Genomic DNA, 18,504 nt, shown 5'->3' with positions numbered 1-18,504 from the left:
TAGTATTAGAAGTTAATATGGTGGTTATGTAATGACTTAAGGAGGCTTTAAACAGTAAAGGATTTTCAAGAAGATATGTTCATTTAAAATTGATGCAAGAAACATAGGTGTTGTTAGATGACTAGACAGTAACACTGACTAGCAGATGGGAATTTAGATGGGTAAATGTATAGAACTAGCCATAGTAGTAAGAGATAATATTTTAATCTTCCATACAGCATCCTATATAATAAAAGAGTAATATGCAAATTAACCATCATTCTGCTACACCCATAAAGCCACACCCACAAGCCAATCAGGAGCAAATATGCAAATAAACCTAACCAAAATGGCTACAGCCACAGAGAGCAGGAGGGAGGCTTGGGTTTCCCAGGCAATGGAGGAAGCCAAGCTTTCCGCCTGCCCTTGCTGGCCTAGGCCTCCACTCAAGGCTACAAAGTTTCAATTATGGAAGGTAAACAATTCCAAACAGAAATGGCAGCAGCCACGGAGCTGGAAAGAGCTGGAGGCTAGGTTTCCCCTGGCAATGGAGGAAGCCAAGCTTTCCGCACACCCTGGCCTGCCCAGGCCTCCGCTTAAGGCTACAAAGTTTCAATTATAGAAGATACATAAACCCCAACAGAAATGGCTGCTGCCACGGAGCAAGCAGAAGGCTTGGCTCCGCTCCAGGCTACAAAGTTTCAATTGTAGAAGATAAATAAACCCCAGATACGAGGGCCTCTGCTTGGGTCACCAGGGGGCGTGGCCGGCCTGCAAACCACCACAGGCCCCTCACCCAGGCTGCCCCACGCCCTAAGGGAACCCCCACCCTGATCTGGGACATCCTTCAGGGCAAACCAGCCGGCCCCCACCCGTGCACCAGGCCTCTATCCTATCTAATAAAAGAGTAATATGCGGATTGACCATCACCCCAACACACAAGATGGCTGCCCCCATGTGGTCAGAGATCCTGCCCCCATGTGGACACAAGATGGCCACCAGAAGATGGCCATCAGGGGAGGGCAGTTGGGAGGGACCAGGCCAGCAGAGGAGGGCAGTTGGGGGTGACCGGGCATGCAGGGAAGGGCTGTTGGGGGAGACCCAGGCCTGCAGTGGAGAGCAGTTGGGGGGGGACCAGGCCTGCAGGAGAGGGCAGTTAGGGGTCACCAGGCCAGCAGAGGAGGGAACTTGGAGGTGACCAGGCCTGCAGGGAAGGGCAGTTGGGTGGGGGGGCCAGGCCTGCAGGGGAGAGTAGTTGGGGGAAACCAGGCCTGCAGGGGAGGGCAGTTAGGGGTGACCAGGACTGCAGGGGACAGCAGTTAGGGGCAAACAGGCTGGCAGGGGAGCAGTTAGACATCAATCAGGCTGGCAGAGGAGTGGTTAGGGGGTGATCATGCTGGCAGGCAGAAGCAGTTAGGGGCAATCAGGAAGGCAGGCAGGCGAGCAATTGGGAGCCATCAGTCCTGGATTGTAAGAGGGATGTCCGACTGCCCGTTTAGGCCCGATCCAGTGGGCAGTCGGACATCCCTCGAGGAGTCCCAGATTGGAGACGATGCAGACTGGGCTGAGGGACACGCCCTCCACCCCCACCCCCGTGCACGAATTTTATGCACCGGGTCTCTAGTTCTCTTTATAAGAAGTAGGTGCAGCCAGACATAAGCGAGAATGGGTTTCTATTTATTCCTCAAGTTCCCCTTTTAGTTTTAGCAAATAGCAGTTCTCCGAACTAGAAGATTCCTAGAGACTTTTTAAAGTAATTTCAAATCGTCCTTGACATTCTCTCAGAGGTAATGGGTAAATCTTTAGTTCTTTTAACATTTAACAGATTGTCTTTGAAATAATAGAACAAGTTGTTAAGAGGTAAAAGCAATAAAGAGCTTTACAGGTGCAGTTAAAGTCACCTGTGATAATTATGGAATCTGTGTTGAAAGCAGTCAATAGGCAAGGAAGCAGCTAAGATGGTTTATCTTTCAGCTTTTATTTATTTATTTATTTTCCTTTCATTCCTTATTATTTAAAGTATTACATATGTCCCCCTTTTCCCCCATTGACCTCTCTCCCCGGCACATGCCCTCACCCCTGTAGTGTCTGTGCCCATTGGTTAGGCTTATATGCATTCACACAAGTCCTTTGGTTGATCTCTCCCTCCTACCCCCACCTTCCCCTACCTTACCTCTGAAGTTTGACGGTCTGTTCGATGCTTCTCTGTCTCTGGATCTATTTTTGTTCATCAGTTTATGTTGTTCATTATATTCCACAAATGAGTGAGGTCATGTGATATTTATCTTTCTCCAACTGGCTTATTTCGCTTAGCATAATGCTCTCCAGGTCCATCCATACTGTTGCGAATGGTAAGAGTTCTTTCTTTTTTTACAGCAGCGTATATTCCATTGTGTAGATGTACCACAGTTTTTTAATCCACTCGTCTGCTGACGGGCACTTAGGCTGTTTTCAAATCTTAGCTATTGTAAATTGTGCTGCTGTGAACATAGGGGTGCATATATCCTTCCTGATTGGTGTTTCTGATTTTCAGCTTTATTTTGAAGCCAAAATTTACTATGTATTTTTCCTCCTCTTGCAGAATAACCAAGCAGATCTAGAGAATGCCACAGAGGTGCTTTCAGGCTACCTTGAACGAGATATTTCCCAAGATTCTCTACAGGATATAAAGCAGAAAGTACAAGATAAGTACAGGTGAGATTTTTTTTAATAGTTTTTGAGCAAAAGATTCTGCCATTAGTAGTCTGGTATGCCTTAATGGTGAAGTTAGGTGATAGTGAAACTAGGGTTTAGTTTCCAGTGTAACTGAGCTGCTCTTATGTTTCTCATAGATTACTTCTGTCCTTTGGGCAACAAACTGCAGATAGTGCTAATTAAATGTAGCAGAGGAAATCAGCCATGTACCCTGCCAGCAGATTTGGCTTCTTCCTTTCAGCTTTATTTATTTGCTGCCCTGCAAGGAAAAGTTTACAAGGGGCAAGTGGCCATTAGGATGAGTGGTGAGATTAGGATGCTGGTCATATCCTGGGGATCCTGAGGATCGTGGCTGTTGACAAGTGAACTACCCAGGCTTTCTTTAGAGTTTTTATTAGATTTTTTTTCCACTAAGGAGAGATTTACTTTGTCCCAGGGGTAGATGGTATTTAATGATATGCTACTCTTAAGCTAAAAATATAAAATGTTTGCTTTCTCTACATGGAGGTTCTCCCCCCCCCCAAAAAAACACACCGAAGTTGTTTCCTGGCAAATAGCAGTATCTTTTTTTTAATTATTGATTTCAGAGAGGAAGGGAGAGGGAGAGAGATATAGAAACATCATTGATGAGAGAGAATCATTGATCAGCCTCCTGCACACCCCACACTGGGGATCGAGCCTGCAACCCAGGCATATGCCCTTGGCCGGAATCGAACCTGGGACCCTCGATGCTCTATCCACTGAGCCAAACCAGCTAGGGCTAGCAGTATCTTTTTAATAGTAGTGGAAACCTTTGGGAATTTGGAGATTTAGTCCTAAGTAATATTTTTAGCCTACTACATTGTGCTTATGGCAATTTCACAGTTAACAAAGATTCTATAGGTCTGAAAAAAAATAATCCTTGAAATTACTTTTTCCTGAAACTTACTTCTAGGTAGAATGACAGGATTGAATCAGATGATTTCTGATGTCCTTAGGAATTTTTAACATATTATTTTTTTAAAATTAATTCCCCAAACTGGGAATCATGGCTTTTAAAAATTATCTTTTTTTTTATTATTATTAGAAATATAGTTCATTGAGTCTTTACATTTAGACCTGAAAATGTGCTACTAAAAACAGGTGCTTAGTTCCAAGTCTTGATAATATGTAGGGGTGGCCTAAAGAATAAGTAAATGCTTTTTTTGTTGTTGTTGAATTACTGGAGGCTGACAACATTTTCTTTTCCTTTGATTATAGATACTGTGAGAGTCGACGAAGGGTTTTGTTACAGCATGTGCATGAAGGCTATGAAAAAGATCTGTGGGAGTACATTGAGGACTGAGAATGGCCCTGCATAAAATGAACTCTGAAAACTTTACCATCTAGAGTGTTCATGCAATTTAAACAAACAAAACAAACACAAACTAGGAGGCACTAAGCCCATTCTGACACTGCTGGTCTGTAGTACCAGAATTCTGTTTTGTTAACGGAAAATTTAAGTAAATTATATTGTAATAAAAAAGGTAGATAAACCATTGTACAACAGTATTCTAGGCCGCCAACAAGAGTGTGACAACCGCACGGGAAGCCCTCGAACTTGAACGTGTCGCTTCATCCTCAAAGCTGGCTCCTTTCTCTCTCTTTTTCCTGAGTGTATTACAGTTAGAATTTGACACTGCTTTCCATGCCCAGCCGTTCTTTTTGTTGTACTTTGGTAAAGAACCTCTTCCCTTTCATCCCCTACACATACAAATACACCCACACTCAGAGACTGATGCTCTTTCTTTCATACCCCAAAGTAATGAGTGAATGATGGTTAGTTTCTTGTAAAGAAAATTCTTGGGGTGGGAAGGGGATAGGCAACAGGAGGAATTAAACAAACAAAAAAAAACAAAAAACAAAAAAACTTTGTATATGACTTTTAAAACAAGAGGACAACACAGTATTTTTCAAATTTGTATATAGCGCATATGCATGGACAAAGCAAGCGTGGCACGTGTTTGCATAATGTTTAATTACAAAAAAATATTTATTCTTTAAAAATCTTCAAGATTATGTCTATTTGCTGTGCTTTTTTTTTTTAATTTCTTTTTTTAATTTTTTCTCAGTTTTCTTCTTTCCAGGGTTGGATGTTGGGATAAAATACCTGTTGGTTTGGCACCTCTGGAAGGCATAAGAGCTCTTCGATTTTTTCCCTTCCTGAGATTACTTTGCCCTTTTTGGTTTTGATGTGTCTGTTGCTGGCCATGGGCCTCATGCCTTGAATTCCAAGTGCTTGATCAGGGCCAAGGAGGTCAAGTTCTGACAATGCTGTGGCTTGATAAGGGCTGCAACAGGGAGCTTAGTTGCTACAGTTCAAGGAAGACCCGTTCCCCAGCCTCATTCTCCTCCGTGGCCTCACACATTTACTTAAGCCTTCGTGTGCCCGTGTTATGCACACCAGTGAAGGCTTCCTAGGCTCCCTGTTCATCCAAAGGAAACATTTCATTTTCCCCCTTTAATTGCTGCTTTTGAGCCTTTTAAGATTTTTGTTATGGCTCTTCTCTCACCCTTTCTTTACAATAGGATGTTAAATAGAATGTTTTTGCTATAAATATAAATAAATTGCCATTCACTTAGTTTCAGATTGTGAATTTAAAATGGCAGATACTAAAATTGCTTGTGTGTGTTGCTGTGGGTTCAGTTCGAAGGCAAACACCCCTAGGACATGATATTCCCATCTAGTGCATTTAAACAGAAATCACTGACTGCTGCTTTTCTGTTGCCAACAGATAGGAAAATTAATAATGCATTTTAGCTGTGATGTCCATTATTATGAAATTTCTACTAAGAGCTATGTTAAAAGTAAAGGATGGTGGTGGTTTTATTAATTACATACCTGTTTAGGCCATTCTGGCTGTGGTATTTTCAACAGGTCAGCATCCCTAGCTAAATCTGTCAGTTTTACACAGGAGTGCAGAGTGAACCAGTTTGGATTGAGGACCTCTTTGTCTTCCTTTAAATGTCTTGTGCCTAGGGAGTGTTTACCATTTGTGAGGCAACTTTGTCTGCTCTTGCATTGCACATCTTATTACTCCATTGGGAAGTAGGTTCACTTTCCTCTGGCCTTTTGCCTAAGTTAGGCTTTGCTGAATCAACCCACTTTTCCTTTTAGAAAAGGTTGTTACATGAGATGTATTTGCAACTGTTCTTATCCCATCAAAAATTAGTGAATGTTTGCTGAGTACATTATATGCTGCTTCCTTAAACCACTTGTCGCTTTGAGAATCAACTTGACTTGTACCTTTAGCCCTCTCCCCCTTGCCACCTCAGGTGCAACTCTGAACTCAGCGTCTGTTTCTTCAATGTCCTTTTCTCCCCATCACCCGTTTAATTTTATTTTAAATGACTGCATCAATCTTAAAAGGCATTTATCAAACTAAGGAAAATTTTTTAAAGCAAGCTTGAATAAGTTCCTTTCCCTGGTAACTGAAAAGCAGCCAGAGTTCTAGATACATGTGGCTTCCTTAATCACAATGTTTTGTGTATATGTGGTGTGTGTTTGTTTGTTTTTAATCTTACCCAGGTAACTACAGTATCTAGGTTTGAGTGTCACTACATGCTTCCCCTTGCAAGTACCTACAAACGGTGTGTGCACTTCGTACTATCGCTCCTACCTGTGGAGGAACAGTGCTCTTTAGAGATGCTTTCTAGTTTCAATGTTGGCATGTGATCTGAGGGTATTGCAGTTATGGATCAAGGTGAACTGGCCTTTTCTACTTCCAATCTTTTAACAACTATCTCCATATTTGACAGTATTCCCTGAGTTAATTGCTTTTATTGTTAGTAGCTTCTTTTACCCCAGCTGGGATATAGGCAAGCCATATTGTATGATAGCTTCCCCATTTCTTTTATCTGAGTCTTTCTATCAAGAGGGCTCTATTCATGGTAAGCACCAGGGTCTCGCTGTCTTATTGAGGGCAGTTACATTGTCTCTTGAAAAGTGCATGCTTCATTTGAACAATTTATTGAGCAGTAGATGTACTTGAAATGATTTACAACAAAATTTTGATCCAAAGCTCAGGACACAAACCACAGTGGTAAAACTGAGTAGCATATAATATCATCAAACTAAATTCTGTGTAATTTGCTGCAACCCAGATTGTATGTGTTTAAAAATATATATTAAATACACGTGTATACATAAACACATATAACAGATCCAAGACTGACTGACTTGATTTGAAATGGTTGAATCTGCAGTGTGAAATGTGATTCAGCTATAGAAACTGAAATTTAGTACCAGAGAGAAAAGAACTATGTAACCAAGTCTTTTAGTGGCAAATCCTAGTTATAGAGCACTTGGAAAATGGGAGGGGCGGGTTGGTGAGACAATCAGATCGCTAAATTGATTAAATGCTCCTAACCCTGTAATTTTGTGCATAGGCATCCTGTGATGGAGAAATAACTGTTCTTAGATTTTCATTGTAACTGGACTGTTCAGGTTGCCCAGAGGGAAAGAACATTCCTAATTCTAATAAAATAAAACTTTTATTTTGTTATTCCATTAGTTACTTATGTTTATTTTTATAGTTAAAAAAGGATATACTGGTGGTCTAACACCTGTATTATGTGCCTTATTCACTGTTCCTACTTAATATAATGTTAAGATTTGGTTTAGTTTCTTTGCAAGGAACTGTGAATGAGACCATCCCCAACAATTAACTTGGATAATGAAGCCTTCAGAGCATTTTCTGAAAGCTTTCCAATTTCTGTGTCTTGAACATTGAATTTAGATTGCTGTTTGTGTTGTAACAGTGATACATAGTAGATGTTTAGTATATCTTTGTCAGTTTTTTAAAGATAAAATATTTTAAAAGTCATTCTCAACCTCAAAACTCGTTATTCCATTGAGCTCACTCTTCAAAGCTGATATCTCCACAGGGATGGAGAGAGAGTTGTCTTAAAGAAGGTCCCGGGTTGGAGATCTTTGTCATTGATATTCTAGCCAAGTCCAGATTTTAGGACAATTTAATTTGGTCTTATTTGGATCTTTAATAAGAGAGTTTATTTATCATTTTATCTTCAAAGCACTTTAATTTATGTAAAGCAACTGGGATAGGAATTGCTCTTTTACAAAAGAAGAAAAGGCTCACTAAGAAGTATCTTGTTCAAGATTTCACAATTTCTCCTATCTGGGATTCGATCAATGTTGTATTACCTCTTTGCATCATTTTCTTAATCTGGTCTCAGAATGCCCTAACTAGCAATCACTACCAGGAAAGGAGGTCCTTGGTCTTGGTTCTAGTGGTGTGCTATTAAACCACATCAAAGAGACTCTTCTCTCTCTCTCTCTCTCTCTCTCTCTCTCTCTCTCTCTCTCTCTCTCTCTCTCTGTAAATATATGTATAAATGTCTTGGTTCTATTTGTGTGCTATTAAACCACATCGACTTTGTGTGTGTGTGTGTGTGTAAATATATGTATGTCGCTGCTGCTGTTAGAGGAATGCTATATACTATCTCTGAACTTTAATTTGTTGCAGTTTGCAACTAATGTGGCTCTGTTTTGCCCAAAGAAACCAGACATGCATAGATAAATAGTCCTTCCCATCTTGCTGATTGGGACAGTCTCCATGAGAAGATTGTCACATGAGGTAGTTGAGTAAGTGGTTCAGCATCATTTGATTTGATAAATAGTGGTCAAGCAATTTGTAGTTGTTGGTCTAGTTATTTGTTCAAATGAATTTCCAATGTAAAGAATTTTGAATAGTCATCTGGAGCTTGTTACAGAATTTTTTTGTAACTGGTAAAACAGAACAACTGTTAGCCAATTGTTCTCAGCATTTCTCCTGTGGAGCTTTAAGATTATAAGTAGTGAGCATTTGGGGGAAATCTTGGCTCCTTTGAAAACAGGAAAAAGTGGGCCCTCCAGATTTTTTTCAGATTTCTTTGTTATATTTCTGGTTTTATAGAATTTTCTTCTCATAATTACCCAAGATGAAATAGCTAACGTGGAAGAGCTCAACTGGAACTGATCAAATTGTGCCAACTGTAAGAGTAAACAGTAAGATGACCTTTACCATTTTTGTCAAATTAAATCCAGTTTTCAAGACAACTGTTCATCTTTTTTAATTATTTAGGGTGGGAAAAATAATAGATTCTTTTGAAAGGCAGTTTTCAGGTTATTAAACCATAGACAGGCATTTTAGGCCATCTCGGGGTTGGGGCCAATTATTATATAAATCAATCACATATTGATATGTAGCAGCTACAACAATACCAAAAACAACTCTATTGCCACATGAATTCACGAGTCTCAAACTCAGATGTCAACAAGAGCCAGCTAAATATTTTAGACTATCCTCAGCCAAATGGGCTCTGATTAGGAGCCTGTGAAATACACTTTTTGTTAATTCAATTTTGAAATGTTGGTAACTGATTTACAATATTCTTAAATGTGTGTTAAAAAAAAAACAGCACTTGGGCCATATTTACAACTTGTGTTAGTCTCGGCTTGCAACTTATGTCACTGTCCATCTGACACACATTGGAATCATTGAGAAGATTCAAGAGAACAAAATAACTAATACCTGATTCCCCCCCTCCCCCATAGAGATTATGGCTAAAATGGCTTTGGATTATGTCCTGAGCATTAATTTTTTAAAGCCCTATCCCCATTCCCATCCCTGATGATTGTACAATGCAGTTTTAAGATCTGCAGACACAGTTGATTGAGGGCATTGATCAAGACACTTCTATAGTATCCAAGAATATAGGTTGTGCACTCTAGAACATAAGGGACAGTCATTAAGACTTGTGGCAAATGCACAAGCTCAGGAAAGGGCCACGCTGTAGGCCCTAAGTGGGGTTTGTGGAATGGTGCTTGCTAAGGATCTAGTGTGAAATGCCCAGTTTGTCAGTGTTCTGGTAAGTGTTTCACCATGGAGAAAATTAAATCCACAAAACCAGAACTGTAAAACAGCCAGGCAGAGGAGAATGGTCACATCAAGTAGCAATATATTCTCTGCCCAAGGGAGAGAAATCTACCTAGGGAAGTAAATTAGTATAGCCTGAACCAAATCAGTTGAATGCTTATGAGCAAAGCTGTCATTTTTTGTGTCAAGTCAGTGCACAATTTCATTTAATCACAAAGCACGTAAGCCACAGGTTTCTCACTGTTACTTGATTTTGATGATCTTGTCTGTTAAGACCGGATTGTTCTGTTTTTATTCCCAGTGTGGTATAGTGGAAAGATAGCAATATTTCAGCCATATTTCCCTTTTGTAAAATGGGGGTAGTAATAGCTATAATTTGTTGAGTGCTTCTTGTTAGATGCCTTACATGTATTATCTCTTCTAAGCAGCCCTATAACAAAGTTGGCATTGTTGTCCTATTTTATAAATGAGAAACAGGTTCACAGCTATTCACTCCCTCAAAAGTTATATATGACAGGGTTATGCTTGTCTGATTCCTTATGTTCATTCTATCATGCTATATTATCTGTTTTACATGAATATTGTGAGGATCAAGGAAAACAGGAAATCAAAGCCTAGTATATAAATAATAAGCATACTGATACTAACTTGCGCAAAAAAATGATACAGATCTGTCTCATAGACTCTGAAAGGCAGGATGACATTGGATCCAGGAACTAGAACGTTTTGTGTGTGTGTGTGGGCGGGGGGGGGATTGCCTATTTTTTTAAAAATTTATTAACAGATACCTCCCTTTTCCCCCATTGATCCCCTCCGTCTCACCCCACCCCAGGCCATCACCACACTATTGGCTGTGTCCTTGGGTTATGTATACATGCTTAGCCATTTTGAACTCCTGAATTGGCATTGTCACCAGTACATCCGCATCATTATAACAGCTTTGCTTTCCCCATAACTCCAGGTGTTTCATGTTAACGGTTCCAGACACATGTAGGCAGAATCACGCGAGCCTTGGGACCAGCTCGTTGGTAGAAATGTGGCTCTTTGGGACTAAACCCTGTGGTTTGGGCGGTAGATCTCAGAGGTAATGGTTTTCTGGCTGCACATCACAAAAGGTGCCTTTTTCAAATATCTGTTGATTTCAGAAAGGAAGGGAGAGCGGGAGAGAGAAACATTAATGATGAGAGAGACTGAGGATTGAGCCCACAACCCGGGCATGAACCCTGATCAGGAATGAAACCGTGACCAGGGTTCATAGGTCAACATGCAACCACTGAGCTACACAGGCCAGTCGACAAAAGGTGTCTGACAAAAGCAAAATGCCGTGAAATGAAATAAATGTAAGGAATACTATATAGTAGATAATTATGAACTTAATTCTTACTAAATGCTTCATGTACATTTTTAAAAACTCACAATCCTATGAGATAAATACCATCTCCATTTTATAAATAAGAAAATAGAAGCTCAAAGAAGGTGAGTTATTTCCCTGAGGTCATCATTTTGTGTCAGAATGAAGATTCAAACCTAGGTTCTTTCAGTCAGTACCCACACTGTCAGGCACTATCCTAAACACTAGAGGTACAGCAGTGAAAAAAAGGGCCTGTTAGTTTGTCTGAAGCTTTTAACTTGTTTTCTACACCAAGACTTGGTTTGCCCAAGGTCACCCAGCCAGTTAATGGCAGAACTGGAAGCACATTTGGACCACTATGCTGTATTCTTTTCATGACGTTGTAGCTGCTGATTCTCAAACAGCCTTTCCAACAGCATCTGCTAAAATTACATAGACTGGTTAGGGGGAACTTACAGCCTTAGCTTGCCTTGGAGACTGACCAATTTTTATTTTTAGTTCTGTTCAAAACATGTTACTAACCTCAGATACTGTTCCTGCCTTTTTCTTCTTCATATTTGAGAGCCACCCTAGCATTTTAATGACAGTTAAGAAGCAAGCCCATATTTCCAAACCATCTTCAGAAGGCCAGTCTTACCTATTTTGAGCTAATGACTTGGCTTCATATTATGCACAAAATAACGGTTTCTGATTTGGTCTTATTTGGCACCTGTATATCCCTCCTCACTGACTACACGTGTAAAAGTTCGGTCTTTTTAAGCTGCATGCCTTTTACCATGTAGTACTCAGGGTGGGAATTTGGAAGGTGATTATAGACTATAAAACCAATTCTCTATAGTAGACAGATTTCCTTCTGATGACTAAAATTGATTTCTGTATGCATAGCAACAAAGCAGTGTCCTAGAAACCACTTCGATACACATTAAATGGCTGTTTGTTAGAACTGAGAGTTTGGGGCTTGTGCAGTGAGGATCTGGCTCTCTCGGATCAATTGGCCAAGTTGGGATTCCTGAGAAGTGAACAAACTGCATGGTTCCATCCAGCTTTCTGAGGAACCTATCCAAAACCACTAGTATTGATTGCATTTCCCAGCTTCCTCTTGCAGGGAAGACTCCCTGTGTGTATTTCCACCTCTGCAGGTCACATCATTTTCTCGGAGTGCAGCATAAAATGATAACCAGCATTTGTGAAGCACCTCTGTTCCCACCTAGGTAGTAGACATTCCAATGGAATGTTCTAAAATTGTAAGTTCTTGCACCTGCTCTCAAGTCATTTATAACCTTACTAGAGGCCTGATGCACGAAATTCGTGCAAGGGCCTGGCTTCGTCCGGAAGGTCATCCAGACGGTCGTTCTGCTGTTCAGTCTAATTAGCATGTTAGCTCTTTATTGTATAGAATTGCTGGTCTGGTATGAACAAAATTATTTGCTTGTATAAATTCCTACCATATGATCCTGACTTGTGCACTATAACTAGGGCAAATATTAACAAAGGAGGAGGTATGACCTGAGTGTCCACCAACTTTGGAAAAGATGCCTGCTTTCAATAGGAAATGATTTCGTATTCAAAAATCCTGTGACTGGTTTGGAGCATTATAAATGTCATGGCAGCAAATACCAGAGAATGAGTTTAATGAAGAGTGATAGTGTTCTACATGCCTTTGAAGAATTAATTTTCACTCCATTATTTTGACTAGCTTGCAATTGACTAGATTAAGTACCATTCAATCTCTTCATGTTAAATCCAACCTAGTACAAGTCAGTGCCTTACACAGTGGTCAAATTTGTTGCTCACTAACCAATGGAAATAAAATTGTTTCACAGATTTCTAAATGCTGTTTCAATGGGACACTGGATTGTGTGCTTTTTAAGATAAATTTCAGAATCAAGGTCCTAGCCCTGAACAGATTAGAGCCCAACAAAGATCACACTGAGAACAGATCAGTAAGTGGTTGGGGAAATAATGCTCCTGAAATAGAAATCCTCCACTCATCTTTAAGTTAATATATAGAAATCAATACATATATTGTGAAATGCACACACCCTAAGTGTTCAGTTTGACATTTTGATAACTATAAACCTTGTGATAACCACCCAAAAGAAGATATAGAACATTCCCATTAATCTAGAAAGTTCTCTGTGTATCTTTCAAATTATTCCTGCTCACCTCCCTACTCCAATGATCATTTGCTGATTATCACTAAAAATTTATTTTGTCTGCTTTTGGACTTGATATAAATGGAGTCATATAATATGTAGTCTTTTTTTCTTTTTAATAAATCTTTATTGTTCAGATTATCACAATTGTTCCTCTTTCTTCCCCCATATCTCCCCTCCACCCGTTTCCCAACCCACCCTCTGCCCTTACCTCCCTCCACGCACTGTCCTCATCCATAGGTGTACGATTTTTGTCCAGTCTCTTCCCGCACCCCCTACACCCCTTTACCCCCGAGAATTGTCAGTCCACTCCCTTTCTATGCCGCTGACTTTATTATATTCACCAGTTTATTCCGTTCATCAGATTTTTTATTCACTTGATTTTTAGATTCACTTGTTGATAGATATTATTTGTTGTTCATAATTTTTATCTTTACCTTTTTCTTCTTCCTCTTCTTAAAGAATACCCTTCAGCATTTCATATAATACTGGTTTGGTGGTGATGAACTCCTTTAGCTTTTTCTTATCTGTGAAGCTCTTTATCTGCCCTTCAATTCTGAATGATAACTTTGCTGGGTAGAGTAATCTTGGTTGTAGGTTCTTGCTATTCATCACTTTGAATATTTCTTGCCACTCCCACTGGCCTGCATAGTTTCTGTTGAGAAATCAGCTGACAATCGTATGGGTGCTCCCTTGTAGGTAACTAACTGTTTTTCTCTTGCTGCTTTTAATATTTTCTCTTTGTCTTTTGCTCTTGGCATTTTAATTATGATGTGTTTTGGTGTGGTCCTCTTTGGATTCCTTTTGTTTGGGGTTCTGTGCGCTTCCTGGACTTGTAAGTCTATTTCTTTCACCAGGTGGGGGAAGTTTTCAGTCATTATTTCTTCAAATAGGTTTTCAGTATCTTGCTCTCTCTCTTCTTCTGGCACCCCCATAATTCTGATGTTGGTATGCTTGAAGTTGTCCCAGAGGCTCCTTACACTATCTTCATATTTTTGGATTCTTTTTTCTTTTTTCTTTTTCGGTTGGGTGTTTTTTGTTCTTCATATTCCAAATCTTTGACTTGATTCTTGCGATCCTCTAGTCTGCTGTTGGATCTCTGTATATTATTCTTTATTTCAGTCAGTGTATGCTTAATTTCTAGTTGGTCCTTTTTCATATCCTCGAGGGTCTCGCTAAATTTATTGGCCTTTTCTAGAAAATTCTTGAAAACCATATAACCATGGTTTTGAACTCTATATCCAGTCGTTTGCTTTCCTCCATTTCTTTCATTTGTGACCTGTTTCTTTGTCTCTGCATTTTTGCTGCTTCCCTGTGTTGATAAAGTGGCTTTGTGTGCTAGGTGTCCTATAGGGCCCAGTGGCTCAGCCTCCCCAGTTACCTGAGGTGGACACTCTTGGTGCACCCCTTTGTGGGCTGTGTGCACAGTCTTGTTGTAGTTAAGCCTTGATTGTTATTGGTATCACTGGGAGGAATTGACCTCCAGGCCAATTGGCTGTGAGGATCAGCTGTGTCTATGCTGGGAGAACTTCTGTGCTGGAGACACCCATTATGAGACAAGACTTGCTTCAGTGGGGCTTTGATGCTCACTGAGTCTGCCCCCTGAGTGTGTCCCTTATGGATCTGAGGATTTGTAATCTAGATGGTCCCACTCTGACCCCTGGGTACACTGGCTCTTGGATCTCCAAGGCGGTGCTAATTTAGCCTCTGCCTGAGGCCACCCAGCAGGAGCTACGGAGAGATCTGCAGATTCCTCTTCTTTGGGTTTTGGAGGTGCCCAGATGAGGCCCAGCTGTGAAGCAATGCAAGCTGCTGTGGGGCCTTGGGCCTTCTTTTGGATGTTCTGGGTCTCACTGACTCAGCTGCAGTTTGTTAGGTAAGTTTAGAATTCAAAGGACCCATTCATATGCAAAAGCCTCTGTGTACAGCTTGGATGGGGCGGAGTCTCAGGGCGGAGCAACCAGCAATGGCTTCGTGGGGTGGGATCTCAGGGCAGAGCAAACAGCTATGGCTTCCCATCAGCCCTGCCCTAAGAGGCCCCCCGGGTCTCAGTGTCCCTCGGTAATCGCTGCAAGCACCTCTGAGAGAAAGCCGCCCTCAAGTTCCGCCTGCTGCCAGACAGTCCAGTTTCTCCCCATATGAGTCTGTGTCCCCAGAGTCTCACCCAGAACTGGAGTTCAGAGTGGTCGGGAGCTTTTGTCTCCCTCCCAATTGAGAAAGCCAGCCGTGTACTCAGTTGCCAGCCCTCTCCACACGCATGCCTCCGTACCTCTGCCTTCCGCACCTCCTCTGCGTCTCAGTGTGCTTTTCTCTTTCCTTCTAGTTGTAGAATTTACACTCAGCCAGCCTTTCTGTGGTTCTGGATGTCTGTTTTGTCTTTTAGTTGTAGTTTTGAAATTGTTGTGCAAGGCAGCAGTTTAGATGTTTACCTATGCCACCAACTTGGTTTCTCCATATGTAGTCTTTTGCATCTGGCTTCTTTCACATAATACTTTAAAGACAACCATGTTGTCTCTATTGGTAAATTATTCTTTATTGCTGAGTAGCAGTTCATTTTATAAATATACCACAATTTGTTTATCCATTCCCATATTGATGGACTTGTAGGTTTCCACTTTGAGGCAATTACAAATAAGACTACTATATAAATTCTCATAAGATTTTGTTTTTGTTTTGTGGATACATGTTTTTATTTCTCTTGGATACCTAAGAGTATAAAATTGCTGAGTCATATGGTAAGTGTACATATAACATTTTAAGCAACTGCATTCCTGTTCTTCAAAGTGGTTTTACCATTTCGTACTCCCAACAATGAAGTATGAGAGTTCCAGTTGCTCCATGTCTTTTTCAACATTTACTATTGTCAGTGACTTTTATATTAGCCATTTTTGTGGGTATGAAATAACTGATTTTAATTTACACTTCCCTGATGATTAATGATGATCACTTTTCATATGCTTATTTTACATTTGTATGTCTTTCATGAAGTGTCTTTCATGTCTTTTCCCATTTTAAAATTGGATTGTCTTTTGTATTGTGGCTATTATTCTGTGAATTCTGGGTACTAGATGTTTTGTTTGTTTATTTATCTATAATCTTCTGTTCCCCAAGGTTACACCTGCTCTTTATTTTTGGTTTTCAGCTAATTGACTATGATATGTATAGGTATATTTTCCTTTGTGTGAAGTTTACTAAATCTTTTGGATCTGTGTTGATGTCTTTCATTAATACTGGATATTTCCTGGCCATTATCTCTTCAAATATCTTTGTTCCATACTCTGTCACCTCTCCTCTCATTTGGGGACTCCAATTGCACATATATTAGATGATTTTATATTATCCTATAGACCTCAGATAATTTTCTTCCATTCTTTTCTCTTTTTTGTTTTCAATTTGGATACTTTCCATTTAGCAGTGCCCAAGTTCTTTGATACTTTTCTGTTAAATCTAATGAATTATTTTTGATATTGTATTTTTAATTTCTAGCATGTCATTATATTTGTGTAGTTATCATGTTTATGCTAAGATTTTCCATTTCTTCATGCATATTGTCCACATTTTCCACAAGATTTTTTAGCATTTTAGTTAAAGTTATTTTAACAATCCCAACTGATAATTTAGTCAACATATGGGTCATCTCTAGTTCTGCTTCTATTATTCTAGGAAGGGAGAGGGAGAGAGAGATAGAAACATCATTGATTGGCTGCCTCCTGCACACCCCACACTGGGGATAGAGCCTGCAACCTGGAATAGAACTATGAGCTTCAGGTTCATAGGTTGAACCCAACCATGCTGGCTGGGCTTACTTACCTTTAAAATAAGGCATGCCCATTTTTCTTTCAGACACTTTAGTACCTCAGTCAATCTGTATAATTGACCTATATCTGGGCTGTATTGCAGCTTTAGTTTGATTCAGTTAACCACTAGCTTCAAATATTTTGGAGGCAGAATTGGAACTTTCCCTTCAGTAGAGCCTGGGTTTGGGGCATTGGCATGTTGTCAGAGATATGACTGCTTTGTAGTCATACTGTCAGCCTTTGGAAATGTGACAGAGCTCTCTGTTTTATATCCTAGCTCCCAAGTTTTGTTTTTTTTCTTTTTTTGTCAGTGGGATAGAGGAGTGGGGAGATATTTCTCTCAGCTCTTGTGTGTGCCCTACCCTTACCTTAGTCTTTTGAAGATGAATGCCTACAATGCCTGGGGATGGGTCTCACAGCTCTCCTGCCCCTTCTTAGCTTTCATGAGTGCCTCAGATGGATTTCTCAGCATTCCTGCCTTGCCCCCTCAATTTGAAAGGATATCTTGCCCTTGGGCGAGGCTCCACTCACCTCATGGGCAGGGGTGATCTGTCTCAACTCTGCTGTTACCCACCCCCTTTCCACTTTTGATCTATTACCTCACTGTATTTGGTTACAATCCAAAAGGTAGGATTGGTGGGTGGGTGGGTGGGTGGGTACAGGCTTTTTCTGTAGATTTGGGTCCTCTAGATTATACTGTCATGCCAGCCTTAATAAGGCTGTTAAATTTCAATGGATTTCTCTTTCAGCTAGAACATTGAGTAGCCATGGGTCTCTTCTAGACTATGAAGGACTACTCAGCATTTCTAGAGATTGGTTCATTTAGGTTTCTTTATATACTCAGCTTTCTGATTTAATTTTTTTTTCTAACTAATCTGGCCTTTGTTTGCTAGAGTAGGAGTTATATATATATTTTTTTCATCCAAATCAGCCCTAGCCTGTTTGGCTCAGTGGATAGAGTGTGGACCCATGGATTGAAAGGTCCAGGGTTTGATTCTGGTCAAGGACACATACCTCAGTTGCAGACTCAATCCCCGGCCCTGGTCGTAGCACATGCTGGAGGCAACAAATTGATGTGTCTCTCTCATATCAATGTTTCTTTCTCTGTCTCTCCCTCTTCCCTTCTACTCTCTCTAAAAATAAATGGAAAAATATCCTTGGGTGAGGATTAACAAAATTAATTTAAAACATAGCAAATCAGAAATGAATTTTCAGAATGGGTATTTAAAAATGGTTTCTTTAACATAATTTTAACAATTGGTTTTTTTAATTGAAATACATGGTGCCGAAACCGGTTTGGCTCAGTGGCTAGAGCATCAGCCTGCGGACTCAAGGGTCCCGGCTTCGATTCCGGTCAAAGGCATGTACCTTGGTTGCGGGCACATCCCCGGTGGGGGGTGTGCAAGAGGCAGCTGATCGATGCTTCTCTCTCATCGATGTTTCTAACTCTCTGTCCCTCTCTCTTCCTCTCTAAAAAACCAATAAAATATATTTTAAAAAAATAAAATAAATTGAAATACATGGATAATAAAAAAGTTAAATTTGATAATATATTAAACTATGAAAAACAAGTAACCTCATTCTAGGTCCCCTACTCCTTTCTACTCCCTTTACAGAGATATTATTACCAA

General features: G+C 40.2%; 1 protein-coding gene across 3 annotated transcripts in view; it reads left to right on the top strand.

The window, feature by feature from the left end:
• The window catches only part of ARIH1 (ariadne RBR E3 ubiquitin protein ligase 1), a 175,759-nt gene extending 158,289 nt beyond the window's left edge, over positions 1 to 17,470 (top strand). For all 3 annotated transcript variants that reach the window (XM_079788687.1, XM_079788686.1, XM_079788688.1), the window contains 2 exons: positions 2,561 to 2,673; positions 3,913 to 17,470. In XM_079788687.1, coding sequence (XP_079644813.1) covers positions 2,561 to 2,673; positions 3,913 to 3,997 — 198 coding nt within the window. In that variant the 3' untranslated portion in view covers positions 3,998 to 17,470. The remainder of the gene's footprint in view (positions 1 to 2,560; positions 2,674 to 3,912) is intronic.
• The last annotated feature ends 1,034 nt before the right edge of the window (positions 17,471 to 18,504 follow it).

This window comes from Cnephaeus nilssonii (genome assembly GCF_951640355.1).
Source record: "Cnephaeus nilssonii genome assembly, chromosome: 1".
NCBI classification, from domain to species: Eukaryota; Metazoa; Chordata; class Mammalia; order Chiroptera; family Vespertilionidae; genus Cnephaeus; species Cnephaeus nilssonii.
Note: the sequence above shows the minus strand (reverse complement) of the source record. Positions and strands in the feature narration are given on the sequence as shown.